Source organism: Sus scrofa, chromosome 18 (assembly GCF_000003025.6).
Source record: "Sus scrofa isolate TJ Tabasco breed Duroc chromosome 18, Sscrofa11.1, whole genome shotgun sequence".
In the NCBI taxonomy this organism is placed as follows: Eukaryota; Metazoa; Chordata; class Mammalia; order Artiodactyla; family Suidae; genus Sus; species Sus scrofa.
The window spans coordinates 48,692,890-48,712,944 of NC_010460.4; the positions used below are offsets into that span (position 1 = coordinate 48,692,890).

General features: G+C 53.5%; 2 protein-coding genes and 1 long non-coding RNA gene across 7 annotated transcripts in view; 1 reads left to right on the plus strand and 2 right to left on the minus strand.

The window, feature by feature from the left end:
• VOPP1 (vesicular, overexpressed in cancer, prosurvival protein 1) overlaps positions 1-969 on the minus strand; it is an 85,936-nt gene extending 84,967 nt beyond the window's left edge. Inside the window, exon 1 of the mRNA XM_021079345.1 lies at positions 696-969. Coding sequence (XP_020935004.1) covers positions 696-749 — 54 coding nt within the window. The 5' untranslated portion in view covers positions 750-969. The remainder of the gene's footprint in view (positions 1-695) is intronic.
• On the plus strand, positions 943-19,898 carry PGAM2 (phosphoglycerate mutase 2). Of its 5 annotated transcripts, none has more exons than XM_021078443.1 (7): positions 943-1,421; positions 8,909-9,022; positions 15,965-16,186; positions 16,327-16,436; positions 17,193-18,070; positions 18,182-18,362; positions 19,694-19,898. In XM_021078443.1, exons 5-7 carry the CDS (start codon positions 17,657-17,659, stop codon positions 19,858-19,860), a joined length of 762 nt encoding a protein of 253 aa, XP_020934102.1. In that variant the 5' UTR covers positions 943-1,421; positions 8,909-9,022; positions 15,965-16,186; positions 16,327-16,436; positions 17,193-17,656; the 3' UTR covers positions 19,861-19,898.
• LOC106506850 lies at positions 3,345-17,307 on the minus strand. The gene is made up of 2 exons (XR_001302456.2): positions 17,186-17,307; positions 3,345-3,610 (listed from the first exon to the last, which is right to left on the minus strand). It is a non-coding gene; the product is annotated as an uncharacterized LOC106506850 (long non-coding RNA).

A 20,055-nucleotide genomic window follows, 5' to 3' on the forward strand; every position in this document is an offset into this window, starting at 1 on the left:
CACATTTTAAAGAACCCGCTTTAGCGAGAAGGGGGTGGTCCCCAACCAGGATGCAACTTTCCAGCCAGGGGCGGCCGAGGTCCCCACGAGGCTGCGGCCGGCAGCGCTTCCTCCGTGGTGGCTTCAACAAGTCCTCTGTCTCGGCTCCAAAAGGCCACACCCACCACCCCAGCTCTCCGGGGTCCTTCCCTCGCGTCTGAGCACTTCGCGCATCGTTTTCACCAGCGGGGACCTTTCCTCCCGCTCAGCCCCGCCATCTCCCTCGCGGCCCCATGACGCTGCCGACAACCACGTCTCCGCTCGCTCGCACCTCGACCCGGAGGCGCCCCCGCCCCAGCCCCAAACCGCTGGGCGCCCCAACTCTGCGCCTGCGCCACTCCTGGGACCCTCACCCCACCCCGAGCCGGGGCCCTCGGGCAGGGGAAGGGGCGCACGGCCCGCAAAGGGGGCTCCCGTGTCCTCCCGACGCGCAAGAATCCGTAACGCGGTCGGGGGGATGGAGGGGCGTGAGAAGAGAGGGGAGGACGGGGGCGACCCCGCCACCAGGGCTCCGATCGACGCCTTCCGCACCGGGATCCGGGCGGGTGGGTGAGGCGCTGCCCCTCGGCCCTCAGCCCTCGGGGCTCGGGCAGACGGTCTCCCGGGCGCCTCGGTGCCGCTCCCGCTCAGCCCCGCCCGGCCCGGCCCGGCCCTACCTCTACGAGCAGCCCAAGCAGCAGCGCCGCCACCCTCCCGGGCAGGCGGCCCATGGCTGCGCGTCCTCCGGGTCGCAGGCGCCGGTCCGCGGCGAGGCTCTGGAGCGGCGGCCAGCAGGCGGGCGGACGGGCGGGATCAGGCCCCCGGGGCGCAGGGGCGCGCGGGCACACGCGGAGCCGGGAAGCTCCGCGCAAGCCCTCGCCCCGCTCCGCCCCCGGCACGCGCGCCCCCAGCTGGCGCGCGCCCGGCTCGCGCGCCCCCGGCTACATCCACGGGGTGCCGGCGTCGGCCCGGTCGGAGTGCACGCGCCGGAGCCCGCAGAGAGTCTCCCGGCGGCGGCTAGCGGGAGAGTAGCCGCCAGACGGCTCTGCCCTCGGAGGAGACGGTCCGGTCACTCCTGCACAGGCCAGTAAGGTTTTTAAAGGAAGCCAAGTCTGCGCGCGGTGAGGCGTGTTCTGGAGGGAGGCGGCTGTACGGGGACCCTTTGCTCTGTCTTGGGCGGGGTGCCTCCAGGGTCTTCAGGGTCCCTCCAGTCCCCGCGCAGCTTGGGGCCGTGCGCCCTCCCCACGTGTGACAGCAAGGACGGCCAAAGGATGAGAAGGCAGACCGGCCCCGGCGCCTCCCCTCTCACTCCGGTGTGGTGCTTTCATGCCTGCATCCTCCAGCTCTGGCAGTGCCCCACTGCCCCACGATTGGCTGGGCAGTTGAAGCCCACCCCTCCACTGGTGAGTTCGCCATGCCCTTCACCTCTGCTGAGCTGCCCATCCACCCCCGCTACCTCGCACTCCCCATATTTTTTTCACAACATGGCTCAGATCCCACTTCATTTGTGCAGTTATTCACCAAGAATTTATTGAACTTGTTGCACCAGATCCTGAGCTGGAGGGCCAGTACGTAGCGGGGGTGAGAAAACGCCGCCTGGTGTCTAAAGAGAGAGGGAATCACCTACACCAGTAGGTGCCAAGTGCCCAGTGCTGAGACCAGGGGTAGAGGATAATAACGGAGCATAAAGGACATGACCCTACCCTTGAACTGGAGGTGAAGGGAGGGGGTCAGGGAAGTAGATGTCACCCAAGGCAAGTCCCAAATGAAGCCACCATCTTCCCCCGAAACCCCACAACCCATCTCAGACTTTGAAGCTCGGGTTTTTTATTTCTCAGTGCAGAAGGAATTCAGTGAGAGGCAACGTGCTAGGTAAGATGTAGATTTATTGAGAGACACTCATTCTGTGGGCAGAATGCCATCTGTCTCAAAAGGTGAAAGTGGCCTGAAATACGGGCTGGTTAGTGTTTACGGGCTGAGTAATTTCAAAGACTAACCAGTGAGAGGATTATTCCAGCTCCACCTGTTTTGGGGAAGGGGAGGGGATTTCCAGGAGCTGGGCCACTGCCCACTTTTTGGCCTTTTATGGTCAGCCTCAGAACTGCCACAGCGCCTGTGAGTATGTCATTTAGAAGCTAATGAATTACACTGAGCATATAATGAGGCGGAAGTTGACGCTTCTGCCATTTTGGGCTTTATCAGTTCTAACGCAAGTTTTTTTTATCGTATCCAGTTTTTCTCAATGGATGTGTCCTTCTTTGAGGGTTGTGCCCTGCCCCCATTCCTCATGTCTCACAAACACTTTTCAGACTTCAACACATGAACTCATCTGATGGCTATAAAACCTGTACCACCAGACCCCACCCGTTGGAACCAGAACTTGCAAGTAAAGCAAAAAAGATGTCCTTGGCCTGCGTTGTCATAGTTACGCACCTTCAGACGAGACCACCAAGGGTCTTTGGATTCTAGTAACTTTGAGTTGCTATTTAATTTTTTTTTTTTTTTTTTTTTTTTGTCTTTTTGCCTTTTCTAGGGCCGCTCCTGCAGCATATGGAGGTTCCCAGGCTAAGGGTCTAATGGGAGCTGTAGCCACCGGCCTACACCACAGCCACAGCAACTCGAGATCCGAGGCATGTCTGCGATCCTTAAACCACTGAGCGAGGCCAGGGATCGAACGCACAACCTCATGGTTCCTAGTCGGATTTGTTAACCACTACGCCACGACGGGAACTCCTGACTTGCTATTTAAAATAAGGGCTTTTTTTTTCTTTTTATGGTCTCAAGTGCAGCATATGGACGTTCCCAGGCTAGGGGTCAAATCAGAGCTGCAGCTGCCAGCCTACACCAGAGCCACGGCAACGCCAGATCCAAGTCACATCCGTGACCTACACGACAGCTCACGGCAACGCCAGATCCTTAACCCACTGAGAAAGGCCAGGGATGGAACCCACATCCTCATGGATACTAGTCAGGTTCATAACCCACTGAGTCATAACGGGAACTCCCCAAATAAGGGCATTTTGTTACTCTTTTTTGGGCAGTTTGTTGAGATTGGGTTTTGTTTGTTTGTTTTTTGTTTTTTAGTTTGTTTGTTGTTTTTCTTTCTCTCCCCCCTCCCCCCCCGCAGTACATGGGAGTTCCCGGGCCAGGGATCAAATCCGAGCCTCAGGTGCAGCCCGTGAAACAGCTGTGGCAGTGCTGGATCCCCACCCACTGTACCAGGCCAGGGATGGAACCCTTGCCACCACAGAGACAACACCCAGATCACGAACCCACTGCGCCACAGTGGGAACTCCTATTACTCTTTTAAGGGCAGAAGTTAACTTGTAGAAAACTAAGCATGATCTTTGTTATTAATAAGATGCAGGGGTTTTTTTTTCCAATGGTGATGTAAATGATCTTATCCTGTAAAAATGCAGATGACCTCTGCCAGGCCCCGCACCTTAACCAGTTCTCTGTCTGATTTATCAGTCTTATCCCAAGCGTTTCCTTTTCTCCTTTTTCACAGGGTGTATATACAGTCAGTTGGTCTGCATTCTCCTTTGAAGCAACTTTGTCATTCTGCTGGTTCCCTTACTCCTGGGTTGTTGACCTGAAACAAATAAGACTCCCAGTTATTTCTCTAGCAAAGATGGGTTTATTCAGGATCAGCCAAGAACTGCAATTTGAGGCATACTACCACAGCAAGCCATGGGCCAGGCCCAGCAGGCAAAGCAGTGCACTCTTATAAAGGGGAAAAATAAATCCGTGAAACCAAGTGGGACCCTACAGGGCTTTCCTGGGTACAAACCCCTTCTGGGTCCCCCGTTTCTTTTCCTTTTTTTAAAAAAATGTGTATTATAGTTGACTTACAGTGTTCTGTCAATTTCTGCTGTACAGCAAAGCGACCCAGTTATGTATTTATACACATTCTTTTTTCACATTATCCTCCATCATGTTCCATCACAAGTGATTATAGTTCCCTGTGCTATGCAGCAGGATCTCATTGCGTATCCACTCCAAATGCAATGGTTTGCATCCACTAACCCCAAGCTCTCAGTCCATCCCACTCCCTTCCCCTCCCCCTTGGCAACCACAAGTCTGTTCTCCAGGTCCATGAGTTTGTTTCTTTTCTGTAGATAGGGTCATTTGTGCCATATATTAGATTCCAGATAGAAGTGATATTATATGGTATTTGTCTTTCTCTTTCTGACTTCCTTCACTTAGTATGAGAGTCTCTAGTTCCATCCATGTTGCTGCGAATGCATTATTTTGTTCATTTTTATGGCTGAGTAGTATTCCATTATGTATATGTACCACATCTTCCTAATTCATTCATCTACCTTTGGACATTTAGTTTGTTTCCATGTCTTGGCTATTGTGCATAGCGCTGCAATGAGCATAGGGGTGCATGTATCTTTTTCAGTGAAAGTGTTGTCCACATATACGCCCAGGAGTGGGATTGCTGGATATGGTCCCATTTCCTTTTATAGGAAAAAGGCTTCAGCCTGGGAGTTCCCGTTGTGGCTCAGTGGGTTACAAACCTGACTGGTATCCATGAGGATTTGGGTTCGATCCCTGGCCTCGATCAGTGGGTTAAAGATCCGGCATTGCTATGAGCGGTGGTACAGATCGCAGACTCAGCTCCGATCCTACATTGCTGTGCCTGTGACGTAGGCCAGCAGCTGTAGCTCCGATTCAACCCCTAGCCTGGGAACTTCCATATGCCACAGCTGTGGCCCTAAAAAGCAAAAAAAAAAGGAAAAAAAAAAGAAAGAAAAAAGAAACAATGGTGCAGCAATTAAAGCAGGGTCGGGTTCCTCCTCAAGGAATGTACATAACACTATCTTTGAGCTCTTCAGCAAGAACTAAAGCCCTACCCAGGTAGAGGATGCCAGTAACTTAAGGCTGAGCACAAGGTTCCTGGAAGACGACCCTGTTCCCTCACCGGCAGCCAATCAGAAGAAAGTCACACACCCTGAAGTCCTCACCTCAAATTTTGCCTGCAAAAACATCTCCTGGAAAATCGTCAGGGATTTCAGGTTTTTTTTAACAGGAGCTGTCCCTTATCCTTGCATGGCCCTGTAGTAAACCTTTCTCGGCTCCAAACTCCGCTATTTGGGTTTGTTTGGCCACACTGCGGTCAGGCACACACGTTGAGTGACACTGGGACAGCTAAAATAAACAGAGAGCCCATGGTGTTTCTCTGCCCAAGTCCTTGCCAAGAAAGCAGTCTTCCTTCTTCCTTTTAGGGTCTGAGAGCACCCCTTCTGGTCTCCTGACTCTATCTAACTGAGGTTTCTGTTGATTAATTTTATACATTTACCCCTTTTGATCAAGACCTTTCTGTGAAAGCCTTGCTAATCATGAGCTTTGTTAGTTTCAGTGGCTTTTTTTTTTTTTTTTTTTTTGGCTGTCCTGTGGCCTATGGCGTTCCCGGGCCAGGGATCAGATCTGAGCTGCAGTTGCAGCCTACGCCATGGCTACACCAACATCAGATCCTTAGCCCACTGTGCCCGGACGGGGATCAAACCTGTGTCCTAGCACTCCCAAGATGCCGCCGATCCTGTTGCGCCACCTCAGGAACAGTTTCAGTGGCTTTTTATCTTTCACTATCAGGAAGATTCTTTCCTGGGCTTAGTGTCCCACATCAGAGGGGAAGTGCAGGGATCGGAAACCTATCAAGGTCACATTCAAGAAACAGGGAGCTCATCCGAAGTGTTAAGTCATTGTCACAGTTTTGGTGACCAACTGCCAACAGGCTCAGTCTAGATATCTTGGGGAAGCTGTCTCATCGGATGTCTCATCAGCTTCAGTTCTAGTAAATCTTTATTTTCAGGCCACCAGGTGATAAGCAGTTCTGGTCAGGGTTTAGGTGTGACACGCCTTCTTTAGGTGCGTCATGTGAATTCACAGGTCTTTTCCTTGGAGTTTGGTGGCACAACAGTTGGTTGGCAGTACTTGATAGGGGCCTTTCCCGTGAGGCTGAAGACAGTCCTTCTGGCGGCATCTTTTCCAACAGACAAAAGCTCCAGGCTGCAAGGTGTGATGCTTTAGGTCTTTGTCTCCCAGGAGGGCACTGTGAAAGGGTTGCTCTATCAAAGCGTGGTGTTGTTGAAGTTCCTGTCATGGCTCAGTGGTTGAAGAATCCAACTGGGAACCATGAGGTTGCGGGTTCGATCCGTGGCCTTGCTCAGTGGGTTAAGGATCTGGCATTGCTGTGAGCTGGGTTGTAGGTTGAAGACATGGCTCGGATCCCATGTTGCTGTGGCTATGGTGTAGGCCAGCGACTATAGCTCTGATTCGACCCCTCGCCTGGGAACCTCCATATGCTGCAGGAAGCGGCCCAAGAAAAGACAAAAAGACAGAAAAAAAAAACAAACCATAGTGGTGTTGTTTTTAATGGAAGCAATTAGGCCTTTGCAATGTTGGACTATCTCATCTTTTATCAGCTGTAAATAAAGAGGCAAGAGCCAAGTGCATCAGGCGTCCTAGGACTCTCTCAAAGAGTGAGACTTTAATGAGTTCCTGAAGAGGTGGATCTAAGATCTAGAAGGACCAACAGCCATGCTTGAGACCAAGCCATTGGGAAGGCCTCTAAAACCTTGCCGGTTGAGTCTTATTTTTTATATTTATTTATTTACTTATTTTGCTTTTTTTTTAGGGCCGCACCCGCAGCGTATGGGGGTTCCCAGGCTCGGGGTGGAATCGGAGCTGCAGCTGCCGGCCTCCACCAGAGGGTGTGCATTTCTCAAAGGGCCTGAGCAGAAGGGAGTAGGTTCGGTGACAGGAACCTCTTGAGATTCATTAGCCATCCCACTATCTGAGCTGTGTCAGGCCTTTGGGGCAGGGGCTGCTTTGTAGCAGTGGAGGGAGCACTGAGAGTGTGGCTCTGGTGTCGGTTAGGACTGGAAGGGACTCGCCCCCCATCGCCAGATGTTTCTCCACATCACTTAAGGGGGGGATTGGGAAGAGCCCCTGTAGGTCCTCAGAGCCCCACGGTTGAGAATTAGGAGGACATTGGAAGGGCTGGTTGGAGGGCTGGTTGGAGGGCTGGTTAGAGGGCTGGTTAGAGGGCTGGTTGGAGGGCTGGTTGGAGGGCTGGTTGGAGGGCTTGTTAGAGGGGCTGGTTAGAGGGGCTTGTTAGAGGGGCTGCTTAGAGGGACGGGTTAGAGGGGCTGGTTGGAGGGCTGGTTAGAGGGCTGGTTAGAGGGCTGGTTGGAGGGCTGGTTGGAGGGCTGGTTGAAGGGCTGGTTAGAGGGCTTGTTAGAGGGGCTGGTTAGAGGGGCTTGTTAGAGGGGCTGCTTAGAGGGACGGGTTAGAGGGGCTGGTTGGAGGGACTGGTTAGAGAGGCTGGTTGGAGGGCTGAAGGTGCCCGAAGAGCTTGAATTTGTACCAATTTCTTTCTTTTTGTCTTTTTTAGGGCTGCACTTGTGGCATATGGAGGTTCCCAGGCTAGGGGTTCAATCAGAGCTGTAGCCGCCAGCCTACACCACAGCCACAGCAATGCTAGATCTGAGCCGCGTCTACGACCTACACCACAGCTCAGAGCAATGCCAAATCCTTAATCCACTGAGCGGGGCCATGGATCCAAACCTGAGTCCTCATGGATGCTAGACAGGTTCCTTAACCGCTGAGCCACAACAGGAACTCCTGTAACAATTTCTTTTCCAATGTCCTGGCTCTTTGCTCTAAAAGCAGAAACAAGGGGGGTTTTGGTTTTGTTGAGGGGCCTTCATTTGCGGGAGTTTAAGATGAGAAATTTTAGCAGTCTTCCTTTGAGGATACTCAGTCTAGAGTGTGAGAGAGCTAGTTGGCCAGATTAACTAAATCTGCAATGGGAGTTCCTGTCATGGCTGAGCAGAAACGAATCTGACTAGTATCCATGAGGACGCAGGTTCGATCCCTAGTCTCGCTCAGTGGGTTAAGGATCTGGCATTGCTGGGAGCTGTGGTGTAGGTCGCAGATGCGGCTTGGAACTGGCATTGCTGTGGCTGTGGTGTAGGCCAGCGACTGTAGCTCCAATTTGACCCCTAGCCTGGGACCGTCCGTATGCCATGGGTGTGGCCCTAAAAAGACAAAAAATAAATAAAATAAATAAATAAATCCAAGTGGACAGGGTTTCCCATTCCATCCTGGTCCTTTTTACTGGAAGAGAAAGATTCTGATTTGGCCCTTTAATAAACATACGATTAAAAGCTACTTGGATGGGAGTTCCCGCTGTGGTGCAACAGGATCAGTGCTGTCGCTGCAGTGCCAGGACGCACGTTAGATTCCCCAGCCGGGCACAGTGGCTTAAAGGATCTGGTGTTGCTGCAGCTTCGGCATAGGTCACAACTGCAGGTCAGATCTGATCCCTGGCCTGGGAGCTCCATTTGCCATCGGGCAGCCAAGAAAGAAAGACAGGAAGGAAGGAAGGGAAAGAAAGATGCTGGGAACCATATCTAGTCACATATGATGGCGCATAATAATGTGAGAAAAAAGAATGTACACATGTATGTTTGACCGGGTCACCTTGCTGTACAGTAGAAAATTGACCAAACACTGTAAAGCAGCTATAATGGGGGAAAAATCATTAAAATAAAAAAATTAAAAATAAAATAAAATTAGATAGAACTCGTAAAAGAAGGAAGAAAGAGAGAGAGAGAAAAGAGGGAAGGAAGGAAAAAGAAAAAACTCCTTGGATGGAATCAACTTCTGAAATACAACCAGACATTTTTTAAAAAAACCAACCTGAAATCGAGTATACTCTTCACGAACAGCTTCACCAGATTTTTGTGCACAAGACTGGATTTTGTTCCAATCAACAGGCTGTGGAAAGGCTCTAGGAATGGCTCAGTGCAGCCTCTCTCGATTGCCTGAAGCCGATCGTGGAGTTGGCCTTTTCTAACCAATAGGCTTGGTCTTGCAGGTGTGGTCCTAGAGGATCGCAGCGTTTTCCTCCTGAGCAGTTTGCATCCAGGGCTGAGCCTGGCCCTCCCCGACAAGCCTGTGAACCGGCTGATGAGTCAGAGAAACCAGGCTGGTAAGTTCGAATGACTATATTCCATTTCTCAGCAAATCTTTGTTCACTCTGGGACATGGGACTATGGCTCAGAATTCAGCATTAGTCCAGAGAGTGAAAGAAGGTGGGGTGTGAGCCTCTGGATCCACAGAAGGCTGAATACAAAAGGGACAGGCTCTCACAGGTGCAGGGGAGAAGAGAGTTTCAGAGCAAAGTGGAAGTTTGATGAGAGAGTTTGTTCAGGAAACGGAGGTTGAAGAGACGGTGTAGGTGGCGTGGCGGGAAGGAGGAAGACACACTGGAAGCTCAGTCTGACCTCGAGGAGCTGAGAGAGACACGGATCCCAAGACAGAGACTGAGAGAGAGGAGTCTGAAGCTCAGCAGCCCTTTCATCTGTCTTCGTTTGTTTGCCCCAGTTCATCCTTTTTTTTTTTTTTGGCCTGTGTTTTTTTTTTTTTTTTTTTTTAATTTTTTTTTTTTTTTTAGGGCTGCACCCAAGGCATATGGAATTTCCTAGGCTAGGGAGCTGGGAACCTCCATATGCCTTGAATAGGAGCTGCTGGCCTGCACTGCAGCCGCAGCAACACAGGATCCAAGCTGCATCTGCGACTTACACCACAGCTCATGGCAACGCCAGATCCTTCACCCACTGAGTGAGGCCAGGGATCTACCCTGTGTCCTCATGAGCAAAAAAAAAAAAAAAAAAAAAAAAGTCTTAGCATCTCAGCATGAACTCTCGGTTCCAAATATCACCTAAATCACGTGCAGGAGCCGTGAGGTATGAGTCATCCTGAGGCGAAGCTCCTCCTCAGCTGTGACCTGTGAAAGCAGACAAGTTCTCTGCTTCCGAAACACAACAGTGGGACAGGCATGGTGTAGATATTGCCATTCCAAAGGGAGGACGTAGGAAAAAAGGAGCCAGTGATGGGTGGTCCTAAGCAAATCCTACCAGCTTTTGAGACTTGAGAATGCTCTTGGCTCGATGTTCTGTCCTCTGGACTCCCTGGGGTGGCAGCTCTGCCTTCTGGGCCCACTGTTTGTGGGGGGTGGGGTGCGGGGTGCCCAGGCTCTAGGTGGTGGCAGCCTACCTCTAAGAAGAGGCCCTGGCCTCTGGAACTGAGGAGGAAACAGATTGTTGGGTTTCAAGGTGTCTTCAAGGAGGATGACCTCAAAGCCTCTGGCCAAGACAAGAATCGCCAGACCCTTGTCCTCGCCCCATCCGGCTCATTGCAAGGCCGCCTCCCCCACCTCGAGCATCCTGGCCTCCTCCTTGCTGCCCCTACTAGGAGAGGCATGTGGCCCACGCCTCACCCCACTCCTATAGGGCATTACAAGCCCCAACCAACCAGCCAGTGTATCCTAAGAGCCCCCTTTCCCCGACCAATCCGCAGATAGCAGGTGTATGGCGAGACCTCCCCCCTCCCTGGGCTATAAAAACAGACACGACCACGTGCCCAGGCGTCCCCTCTCCCTGATGGTCAGCAAGTCATCCTGCTGCGCCAGCAGCATTTCTATTCTCAAGAAACTCTTCTTTCTTTTCACCCCGATACGAGTCTGGAAATTCCTCTTCCAGCCCGTGTGTGCAGACCACGACCCAGCTCGTTCCCCCCTGTTCTTTTTTTTCTTTTTTAAATGATTTTTATTATTTCCATTAGAGCTGATTTACAGTGTTCTGTCAGTTCTGTACAGGAGTTCCCATGGTGGCTCAGTGGTAAAGAATCCGATTGGCATCCATGAGGACTCAGGTTCGATCCCTGGCCTTGATCAGTGGGCGAAGGATCTGGCTTTGCCTTGAGCTGTGGTGTAGGTCGAGGATGCGGCTCAGATCCCACCTTGCTGTGGCTGCGGTGTAGGCTGGCAGCTACAGCTCCGATTAGACCCCTAGCCTGGGAACTTCCATATGCCCCAGGGCAGCCCTAAAAAGAAAAAAAAAATTGTTTTCCTACTGTGCAGCAACACACATATATATACACATGCTTTTTCTCACATTATCCTCCGTCACGCTCCATCATAAGTGACTAGATATAGTTCCCAGTGCTAAACAGCAGGATCTCATTGCTTATCCATTCCAGTAGTTTGTGTCTATTAACCCCAGACTCCCAGTCCATCCCACTCCCTCCCCCTTGGCAACCACAAGTCTGTTCTCCAAGTCCATCAGTTTCTTTTCTGTGGCAAGGCTCATTTGTGCCGTATATTAGATTCCAGATATAAGCATTTCCCCCTTTTCTTGAAGCCTGGTCACAGCCACATAGTTCTGTGTCCAATCCTGAAGAATTCCCAACAGCCTGTCTTCATCGTATCCCGTTTCTGCCCTCTTTGTTCAAGATGGCAGTGGTCCTGCCAGGCAACCCCATTTCTGTCCAGTGGTCCTGCCAGGCAACCCCATTTCTGTCCCTGGCTTCTGCTGAGACGGCTGCCTGGACCATGAGTCACAACCACAGTCTGTTTTTGGAGTGACTGGCCGACCACTAGAGTTCTCGCCAGAGCACGCTTTTTTCTTTCTTTCTTTTCTTTCTTTCTTTCTTTCTTTCTTTCTTTCTTTCTTTCTTTCTTTCTTTCTTTCTTTCTCTCTTTCTTTCTCTTTCTTTCTTTCTTTCTTTCTTTCTTTCTTTCTTTCTTTCTCTCTTTCTTTTTCTTTCTTTCTTTCTTTCTTTTTCCCTTCCTTCCTTCCTTCCTTCCTTCTTTCCTTCCTTCCTTCCTTCCTTCTTTCCTTCCTTCCTTCCTTCCTTCTTTCCTTCCTTCCTTCCTTCCCTCCTTCCTTTCTTTCTTTCCCTCTCTCTCTCTTTCTCTCTCTTTCTTTCTCTCTCAGTCTCTTTTTTTTAGGGCCATACCCATGGCATATGGAAGCTCCCAGGCCAGGGGTTGAACCAGAGCTACAGCTACTGGTCTACACCATAGCCATAGCAATGTGGGATCTGAGCCGGGTCTGTGACCTATACCGCAGCCTGCAGCCAAACCGGATCCTCAATCCACTGAGCAAAGCCAGGGATGGAGCCTGCATCCTCATGGACACCAGTGGGGTTCCTTTCTGCTGAGTCACAACGGGAACTCCCAGAGCACGATTTTTCAATTTTGGCACCATGGACGGTCTGAGAATTTTACATGTTCAGGTTACAGATTCTTTTTGCTTAACAAGTCATTTTTCAATTCCTCTCTCTCCTCTCTCATCTTACTCTAAGCAGTAAGGAGAAATCAGTCTGCACCATCAATACTTTGTTCAGAAATCTCTTCAGCTGTGTTTTCAAGTCTGGCCCTCAGATTTCTACCCTCCACCGACATGAGAACGCAGGTCAGCCGTGTGTGTCTTCACCACTTTCCAACGAGAGCCCCCCCCCCCATCCAATTACATTTTCTCCTTTCTATCTGAGACCTTTTTTTTTTTTTAAATTTTTGTGTTTTTGGTCTTTTTTTTTTTTTTTTTTTTTTTTTTTTTTTTTTTTTTTTTGGCTATTTCTTGGGCCGCTCCGGCAGCATATGGAGGTGCCCAGGCTAGGGGTCGAATCGGAGCCGCAGCCACTGGCCTACGCCAGAGCCACAGCAACGCGGGATCCGAGCCGTGTCTGCAACCTACACCACAGCTCACGGCAACGCCGGATCGTTAACCCACTGAGCAAGGGCAGGGATCGAACCTGCAACCTCATGGTTCCTAGTCGGATTCGTTAACCACTGCGCCACGACGGGAACTCCTGAGACCTTTTTCTTTCTCTTTTCTTTTTGGCTGTGCCAGCAGCATGCAGAAGCTCCTGGGCCATGGATCAAACCTGCACCACAGCAGTGACCCCAGCCACTGCAGTTTACAATGCTGGATCCCGGAGTTCCCTTCGTGGCGCAGGGGAAACAAATCCGATTAGGAACCAGGAGGTTGCGGGTTTGATCCCTGGCCTCGCTCAGTGGGTTAAGGATCCAGCATTGCCGTGAGCTGTGGTGTAGGTCGCAGACACAGCTAGGCGTTGCTGTGGCTGTGGTGTAGGCTGGCAGCTGTAGCTCTGATTGGACCCCTAGCCTGGGAACTTTCATAGGCTGTGGTGCAGCCTTAAAAAGACGGAAGAAAAAAAAAAAAAAAAAAAAAAGCTGGCTCCTTAACTGCTAGGCCACCAAGGAAATCCCAGAACTCCCTTTAATGTCATTTCTGCCAGGACAGCCTTCAAGAGTGTTAGAGTTTTTCTGACATGTACCTTAAAAGGCTTCCAGCCTCTTTGAATTACCCACCTCCAAAGCCACTTCCACATCGTTAGGTGTTTGGTGCAGCAGCTCCCCACTTCTCGGTAGAAGTGTGTTTCAGGATCCCAGGGCTGCCGTAGACTAGGAGGCTCAAACAACAGAAATGTATTTCCTCGAAGTTCTAGCGACTAGAAGTCAGTGCAAGACGAGGCGCTGCTGGCGGGTTGATTTCCCCTGAAGCTTTTCTCCTCAGTCCCTGCCTTGTTGCGTGTTCTGTCCATTTTCTCCAGCATCACTTACTGAAAGGCAGCCTTGTCTTTTCTCCATTGTCAGTTTTCTTCATCAGCATTTTAGAGTTTCGAGAGTACAGGTTTTTTGCCTCTTTAGGTAGGTGTATTCCTAGGTATTTTATTCTCTTTGATGCAATGGTAAATGGGATTGCTTCCTTTTTTTAATTTTTGTTTTTTTCCTTTTTAGGGCCACACCTGAGGTATTATGGAAGTTCCCAGGCTAGGGGTTGAATTGGAGCTGCAGCTGCTGGTCTACACCACAGCCACAGCAACACGGGATCCACATCGCATCTGAGACTTGTGCTGCAGCTTATGGCAACACCGGGTCCTTAACCCACTGAGCAAGGCCAGGGATTGAATCCGTATCCTCAGGGTGACATTGGGTCCTTAACCCACCAAGCCACCAGGGAACTCCCTTTTTAATTTTCTCCTTTTTTCCCTTGTGTTATTTCAAAATTCCTATCATCTGAGTCCATGCGCTTCTCTCCACCTGCTCTACTCTGCTACAGATGCTCTGTGCATCCTTTATTTCACTCAGTGAATTCTTTAACTAGAGACTATCTTGATTTTTTTAATGGTTTCTATCTACTTGGTAAAGCGCTTCCTAATATCACTGAGCCATCTTCCTGAGTTTTCGGACAGCACCTTGCGTATCTTGAAAAGAGCCATTTTGAACTCTCCATTGGCCAGACTGCAATAGTCTCTGGTTTTGAGCTTGATGGTAGAGTTTTTGGTGTTTTTTGGTGATGATGTATTTCCTTGATTTTTCACATACCTTGCAGTCTCGCTTTGCTGCTGTCCCATTTGAAGTAGGAGGCATCTCCTTACATCTTTACTGGTTGCCTTCTTATGGAGTATTATTTGTTGATGTAGCTTTATCTGGGCTTTCCTAGATTTTTGCCTGGGTGTCCTTCTCCGCTCTTCTTGCTCCCCCTTGTGGCAGAAGTATTAAGCTTTAATGTCTTATTCCTACAGCTCCTCAAGCTGGCTGCTGGGAATCTCTTGTTTCCAAGAAGGTGGTGCCATAGCTCCAGCTTACGGCTCACCCTTTGCCCACAGACCCTGGTCCATTCTCTGGGAGCCCTGTGATTACTGGACCTGCTCTAGGCGTTGCACCTGGGAGCACTCACAAGAATCTAGACCCAGAGTGGGTGCAGGTTGGGGTTGAGTGCTGAGGTGTTGGGGTACCTTCAGACCATGTGGGAGATGCTCGGTTGGGATATTCCCAAAGGCTTGTGGGGCCGACCCCTGCTAAAATCCTGAAGCAGTCAACAGAGTTCATGTCCCTTTAATCCTGGGAATTTTTTTGTTTTTTGTTTTTTAGGACTGCACCCATGGCATATGGACGTTTCCAGGCTAAGGATCAAATTGGAGCTGCATCTGCCAGCCTACACCACAGCTCAGGGCAATGCCGGATCCTTAACCCATGGAGCAAGGCCAGGGATCAAACCTGTGTCCTCATGGATACTAGCCAGGTTCATTACTGCTGAGCCATGTTGGGAACTCCCGAAAATGCTTTTTGAATGAATAGGAGTCAGCTTGGAGCCAAGGCTCAGAGGCTGGGTCTTCTCAGTCCCAGTGCTCCTCTGAGGTCTTCTGCTTTCTTAACATCCCCCGGACAGACTCGTCCTCACGCAACCCAAAGCCACCACCGCTACCAGGGCTCTTGGCCTCCACGCCTGCCTCTCCAGCTGCAAGTGGCTTCAAACTCTCCAGCGACTCCCATTCCTCAGGGCACAAGGCCCAGCCCCTCCATGACGCTGTACCACGCACCTGTTCATTGTCCTGTGGGGACTGGTCCTTTGGCGGCTCCTCTGCCTGGGACGCTGTCTCCCATCCTAGCTGAGTCCTTTGCTTTCTGCTGTTTCTAAATGTCACATCCAAGGGGCTGTCTCTAGCCCCCCATCCCCTGCCTCCCAGCAAAACCAGTGCCCTCTCACCTCCATCTCTCCCCACCCATTATTTAACTCCTTCCTAGTAGTCAGGATGCACTAGAAGAGCTGGTTGTTCCTATTTTCTGTCGACGTAAATCAAAAAGGAAAACGAGGGGAGTTCCCATCGTGGCGCAGTGGTTAACGAATCCGACTGGGAACCATGAGGTTGCGGGTTCGGTCCCTGCCCTTGCTCAGTGGGTTAAGGATCCGGCGTTGCCGTGAGCTGTGGTGTAGGTTGCAGACACGGCTTGGATCCTGCGTTGCTGCAGCTCTGGCCTAGGCTGGTGGCTACAGCTCCGATTCGACCCCTAGCCTGGGAACCTCCATATGCCGAGGCTGCGGCCCAAAGAAATAGCAAAAAAAGACAAAAAAAAAAAAAAAAAGGAAAATGAGGGAAGCTCCAAAAGACGAGGAGCAGGGGTAGCAGAGGGCCTGCGATTCGGGAAAAATCTGCAGCAAGTACAGGGGAGTCTGCTGACAGTTTGGAACGGGTTGTATTTCTGAGCAGGGATGTAAAGAGAGTGAAAGTTTGCTTTGAGTCAGTTGATTTTTTTTTTTTTTTTTTTTGTCTTTTCTAGGGCCTGGCCATGGTCAAGAGGACAAAAAGCAGACAATACGTAGAGCTGTGGTTTGAATCAGGACAGCGCCGGAGCGGCACGACCTGCCCGTGGCACTGCTCAGAGGGCGGCCTCCACCTCCAGGCTGGGGTGCAGAGCCTCCGTCTCCGGACCCGGAGCTGGGAGCCTCTGCACTGGGCGGGCAGCGGTGCTGGAAGGAGCGTCAGGACTTCTCTCACCTCGGTGAGAAGTGGCCTCCTACCCACTCTTCTATTTTCAGAAATGTGACATCGGGGTGGGAGGAAGTGGGGGGCTGTGGATGGGGCCCCCCGGGAGGGTGCAGCTGCAACTTGGCATCTCGACCCTGCTTGGTTTCTTCACAGCCCAGGCCCCAGTGGCCCTTGTCCCCAACACCTGAAGGCAGAGTTCCTGGGCCTGCACCCGTCTACACCGTCGCCTAGTCCCAACCTCAGCCTACCTCCGGGTGCTCCTGGTAAGCTGGGCACAGACCTAACAACCAGCACCTCTGATCCTGGGGCCCCTTGGGGACATGAATCCTGAATTTCATCTTTCTTTTTGGCCGTGCCCATGGCACGTGGAAGTTCCTGTGCCAGGGATCGAACCTGCACCACAGCAGGTTGAGCCACCAGGGAACTCCTTGTTTTTCTTTTTAAAGGTAGTTCTAGCTGGACGGAATGAGCCGGGCTAGGTGGAGTGTGGCAGGCGTAGATGAGAATTCAGCAAAGGGACACGGGAGGAGAAAGCCCTCTGCTCCTCTCTCTGGTCCAGGCAGCCAGGCCCGCGGTGCTGCCCAGCTCAGCCCTTGCCCCCCACTGCTGCCACCTCCCACAGGGCCGGACCTCCCTCAGGGCCACGGCTCTCGCCCTGGCTCTGCCCTCAGCAACATTTCCTCCTCCTCTGTCCCTTGAGGGGACTAGTGCAGGGGATGGCTCGGCCGATTCCAGCCCGGCTGTCAGCCCCAGGCTCCCACAGGGCTCCTCCTGTGAGCCAGCGGGACAGAGGAACCCGAGGGAAGTCCCAGCGGTATTCAGACCCCATTCCTGGGCGGGCAGAGCAGAGCCTCTGGGGGATCCTCCTGGCAGCTCACACATGCACACGCATGCAACACATACACGTACCCACGGTTCTACACGCACTCACCGTGCACGCGCACGTGCGTGGGCAAACACACACGCACGTTCCCATCCCCGGCTCCCTCTGACACCAGGCTACTGTCCTTACCCAAAAGCAGGCTTGGCGCCGGCTGTGCTGAGGGACCAGGAGGAAGTGGCTGGGGTTTTTCTGCCCCTTGCCCGACAGCGTCAGGGCCCCTGGGAGCAGGGATGGGCTGATGGGGCTGGAACGCCAGCCTCTGGGGGAGTCCTGCCCTGGAGAGCCCCTCTGTTCCTTCGGGCCCCCGCCTCTCGGGCTTGACGTCTGCCCTCCATGCCCAGCCCTGCTCGGAAGCCCCACCCAGCCCGGGCTCCGGACCTGTGGCGACTGGTGGTGGGTGAGGCTATTTTAAGTCCAGCTCTTGGACTGCCTGACACTCGGCTCTGCTACTGGCCACCTGCCGCTGCCCATCAGACCTGGAATGCTAATTGGCAGTTGGCCTGGGTGGGGGCAGGGGACAGACTGTTATAAAGCTGGGGGTGCCCGGGAGGCACCTGTCCCTGTCTGGAGCCTGCCACCGTCCCCGCCACCACCGCCACCATGGCCACCCACCGCCTCGTGATGGTTCGGCACGGCGAGAGCACCTGGAACCAGGAGAACCGCTTCTGCGGCTGGTTTGACGCGGAGCTGAGCGAGAAGGGGGCCGAGGAGGCCAAGAGGGGGGCCCATGCCATCAAGGACGCAAAGATGGAATTTGACATCTGCTACACGTCGGTGCTGAAGCGGGCCATACGCACCCTCTGGACCATCCTGGACGGCACGGACCAGATGTGGCTGCCCGTGGTGCGCACCTGGCGCCTCAACGAGCGGCACTACGGGGGGCTCACCGGCCTCAACAAGGCGGAGACGGCCGCCAAGCACGGGGAGGAGCAGGTGAAGATCTGGAGGCGCTCCTTCGACATCCCACCGCCCCCCATGGATGAGAAGCACCCCTACTACAGCTCCATCAGCAAGGTGGGCTGCTGGCGGGCGGGGGGAGGCCTGGGGATGGGGGCCTTCGGGACGGGAGCCCGGGCGGGGCCGGGGCAGCTGTCTGGGGAGTGAACGCAGTGTGGATGCCCCCAGGAGCGGCGGTACGCAGGCCTGAAGCCCGGGGAACTGCCCACGTGCGAGAGCCTCAAGGACACCATTGCCCGGGCCCTGCCCTTCTGGAACGATGAGATCGCGCCCCAGATCAAGGCAGGCAAGAGAGTGCTCATCGCAGCCCACGGGAACAGCCTGCGGGGCATCGTCAAGCATCTGGAAGGTGAGGCCCACCCTCACAGGCAGGCCGGGTGACACAGTCCCCTGAAACAGTCAGCCCCCTTTCAGCAAAGGCCCAGGTGCCTTGAGGCAGCTTTGCAGGCACCGGCATGGGGGGTGGGGCTCCAAACTGACTTCAACTGGGCGGGTCGAGAGGCCGTTTGAAAAACAGCTTTGTAAGCATGTTCATTGCTGTGTGTACTGGGACGCGGCGGAACATGAGTGTTCTGGAGCCGGTGGGTGAAAACGCCTGCCACTCCTGACCCAGGCCCAGCCATCTACACAGGGGCTGAGGGGTCCCCGGCTGGCCCTGTGTCCTAAACACCAGCCCCGGGCGAGAGGAGGGAAGGCCAGCAATGGCATCTTGCCCAGAGGCCACCCAGGAAAAGGCAGGGCATCACTTTGCTGAGTGACCCTGGTCCAGTCACTCCCCCAGAAGCTGCTGGATATGGGACCCAGGCCAGGGCCCTGTCCCCCTGCTCACACCCACTCCAGGCAAAGACGAGTGGGAAGAAGGGCACAGGGGGTGGAAAACCCTAGAGACCCTCAGTTGGCCTTCCGTTCAAAAGGCAGCAACCCCTCCCAACAGGACAGGTTCCCCACTGAGGCCCCAGCCCGCCGTCCCCAGAATGCAGGGTCCCTGGACGCCTGGCAGCTGGCACTGAGCCTAGCAGACGACGGACCGTGTTGGGCCCTTCCCTCTGGGCTTCCTGCAGCCCCGACTAGAAAAGGGTCTCCTCCCACTGCCCAAAGCGCTCTCCAGCCCTCCTTGCAGCAAGGGGCTGGGGTGGCAGGAATACCAAAGGTCAAGCTGCTATTCCAGGCCAGGCCTGCGGGAGGCTGGCAGGGTTGGGTTTCCACAGGAAACTCTTCTTCCCACCTGGCAGGGCCTCCAGGGCCCCTCGGCCACAGGCGGCCCTTGGGCCTCTCCCACCCCCTTCCTCGGGAGCAGCCCTGCTCCTCTGCTTAGGCTATCGCGACATTAAAAAGAAACCGCATGGTTAACGTCCTTTCTGAACCCAAACCCGAACGTCCCCAGTCTGGCTAGAGCTCACGTTGGGCCAAGGGGGCCAATCACCCCCCCCCCCGCCCCCATCAAGATAGCTCAGATGGAGCGAGGTCCTGGTTCCCCACAGCTATTTCTGTAGGCTGCTGTCTCAGTGCAGGCTTGACCTTCTCTAGGCGTGTCCGTGGCCTTGCTCTCAGGGCGGGAGGGCTGCTGCCTGGCTGACAGCTCTGTGGCCGGTAAAGGTCACGGAGCCTGCTGAAGGCGAGAGCAGGTGGCGGCGGGGCAGACAGGCTGGGAGGGGCTCAGACCCTGTCTCTCCCGTCCAGGGATGTCCGACCAGGCCATCATGGAGCTGAACCTGCCCACAGGGATCCCCATCGTGTACGAGCTGGACCAGGCGCTGAAGCCCACCAAGCCCATGCGCTTCCTGGGCGACGAGGAGACGGTGCGCAAGGCCATGGAGGCCGTGGCCGCCCAGGGCAAGGCCAAGTGAAGGGGGGGCTCTGGCAATAAAGGCACCTCACCCCATCGCCTCAAGTCCAGTGTGGCCCCGGGACGCCTGGCTGGGGGGCCGGCAGAGGCCCACTCCCCAGCACTCCCTCGGGGGTTGCTCCACAGGCCCGGAGCCTGGGAGCCTCACACCCGTGGCCTCAGGCCCCCACGCCGCACCCAGCCCACCCCCACTGGG

Bases quoted from the DNA above. Each gene is read 5' to 3' on its own strand.
- PGAM2 (XM_021078443.1), top strand. From the start codon at position 17,657: ATGGCCACCCACCGCCTCGTGATGGTTCGGCACGGCGAGAGCACCTGG. The intron at 18,071-18,181 runs GTGGGCTGCTGG...GGATGCCCCCAG, and splicing joins ACTACAGCTCCATCAGCAAG to GAGCGGCGGTACGCAGGCCT. The intron at 18,363-19,693 runs GTGAGGCCCACC...TCTCCCGTCCAG, and splicing joins CATCGTCAAGCATCTGGAAG to GGATGTCCGACCAGGCCATC.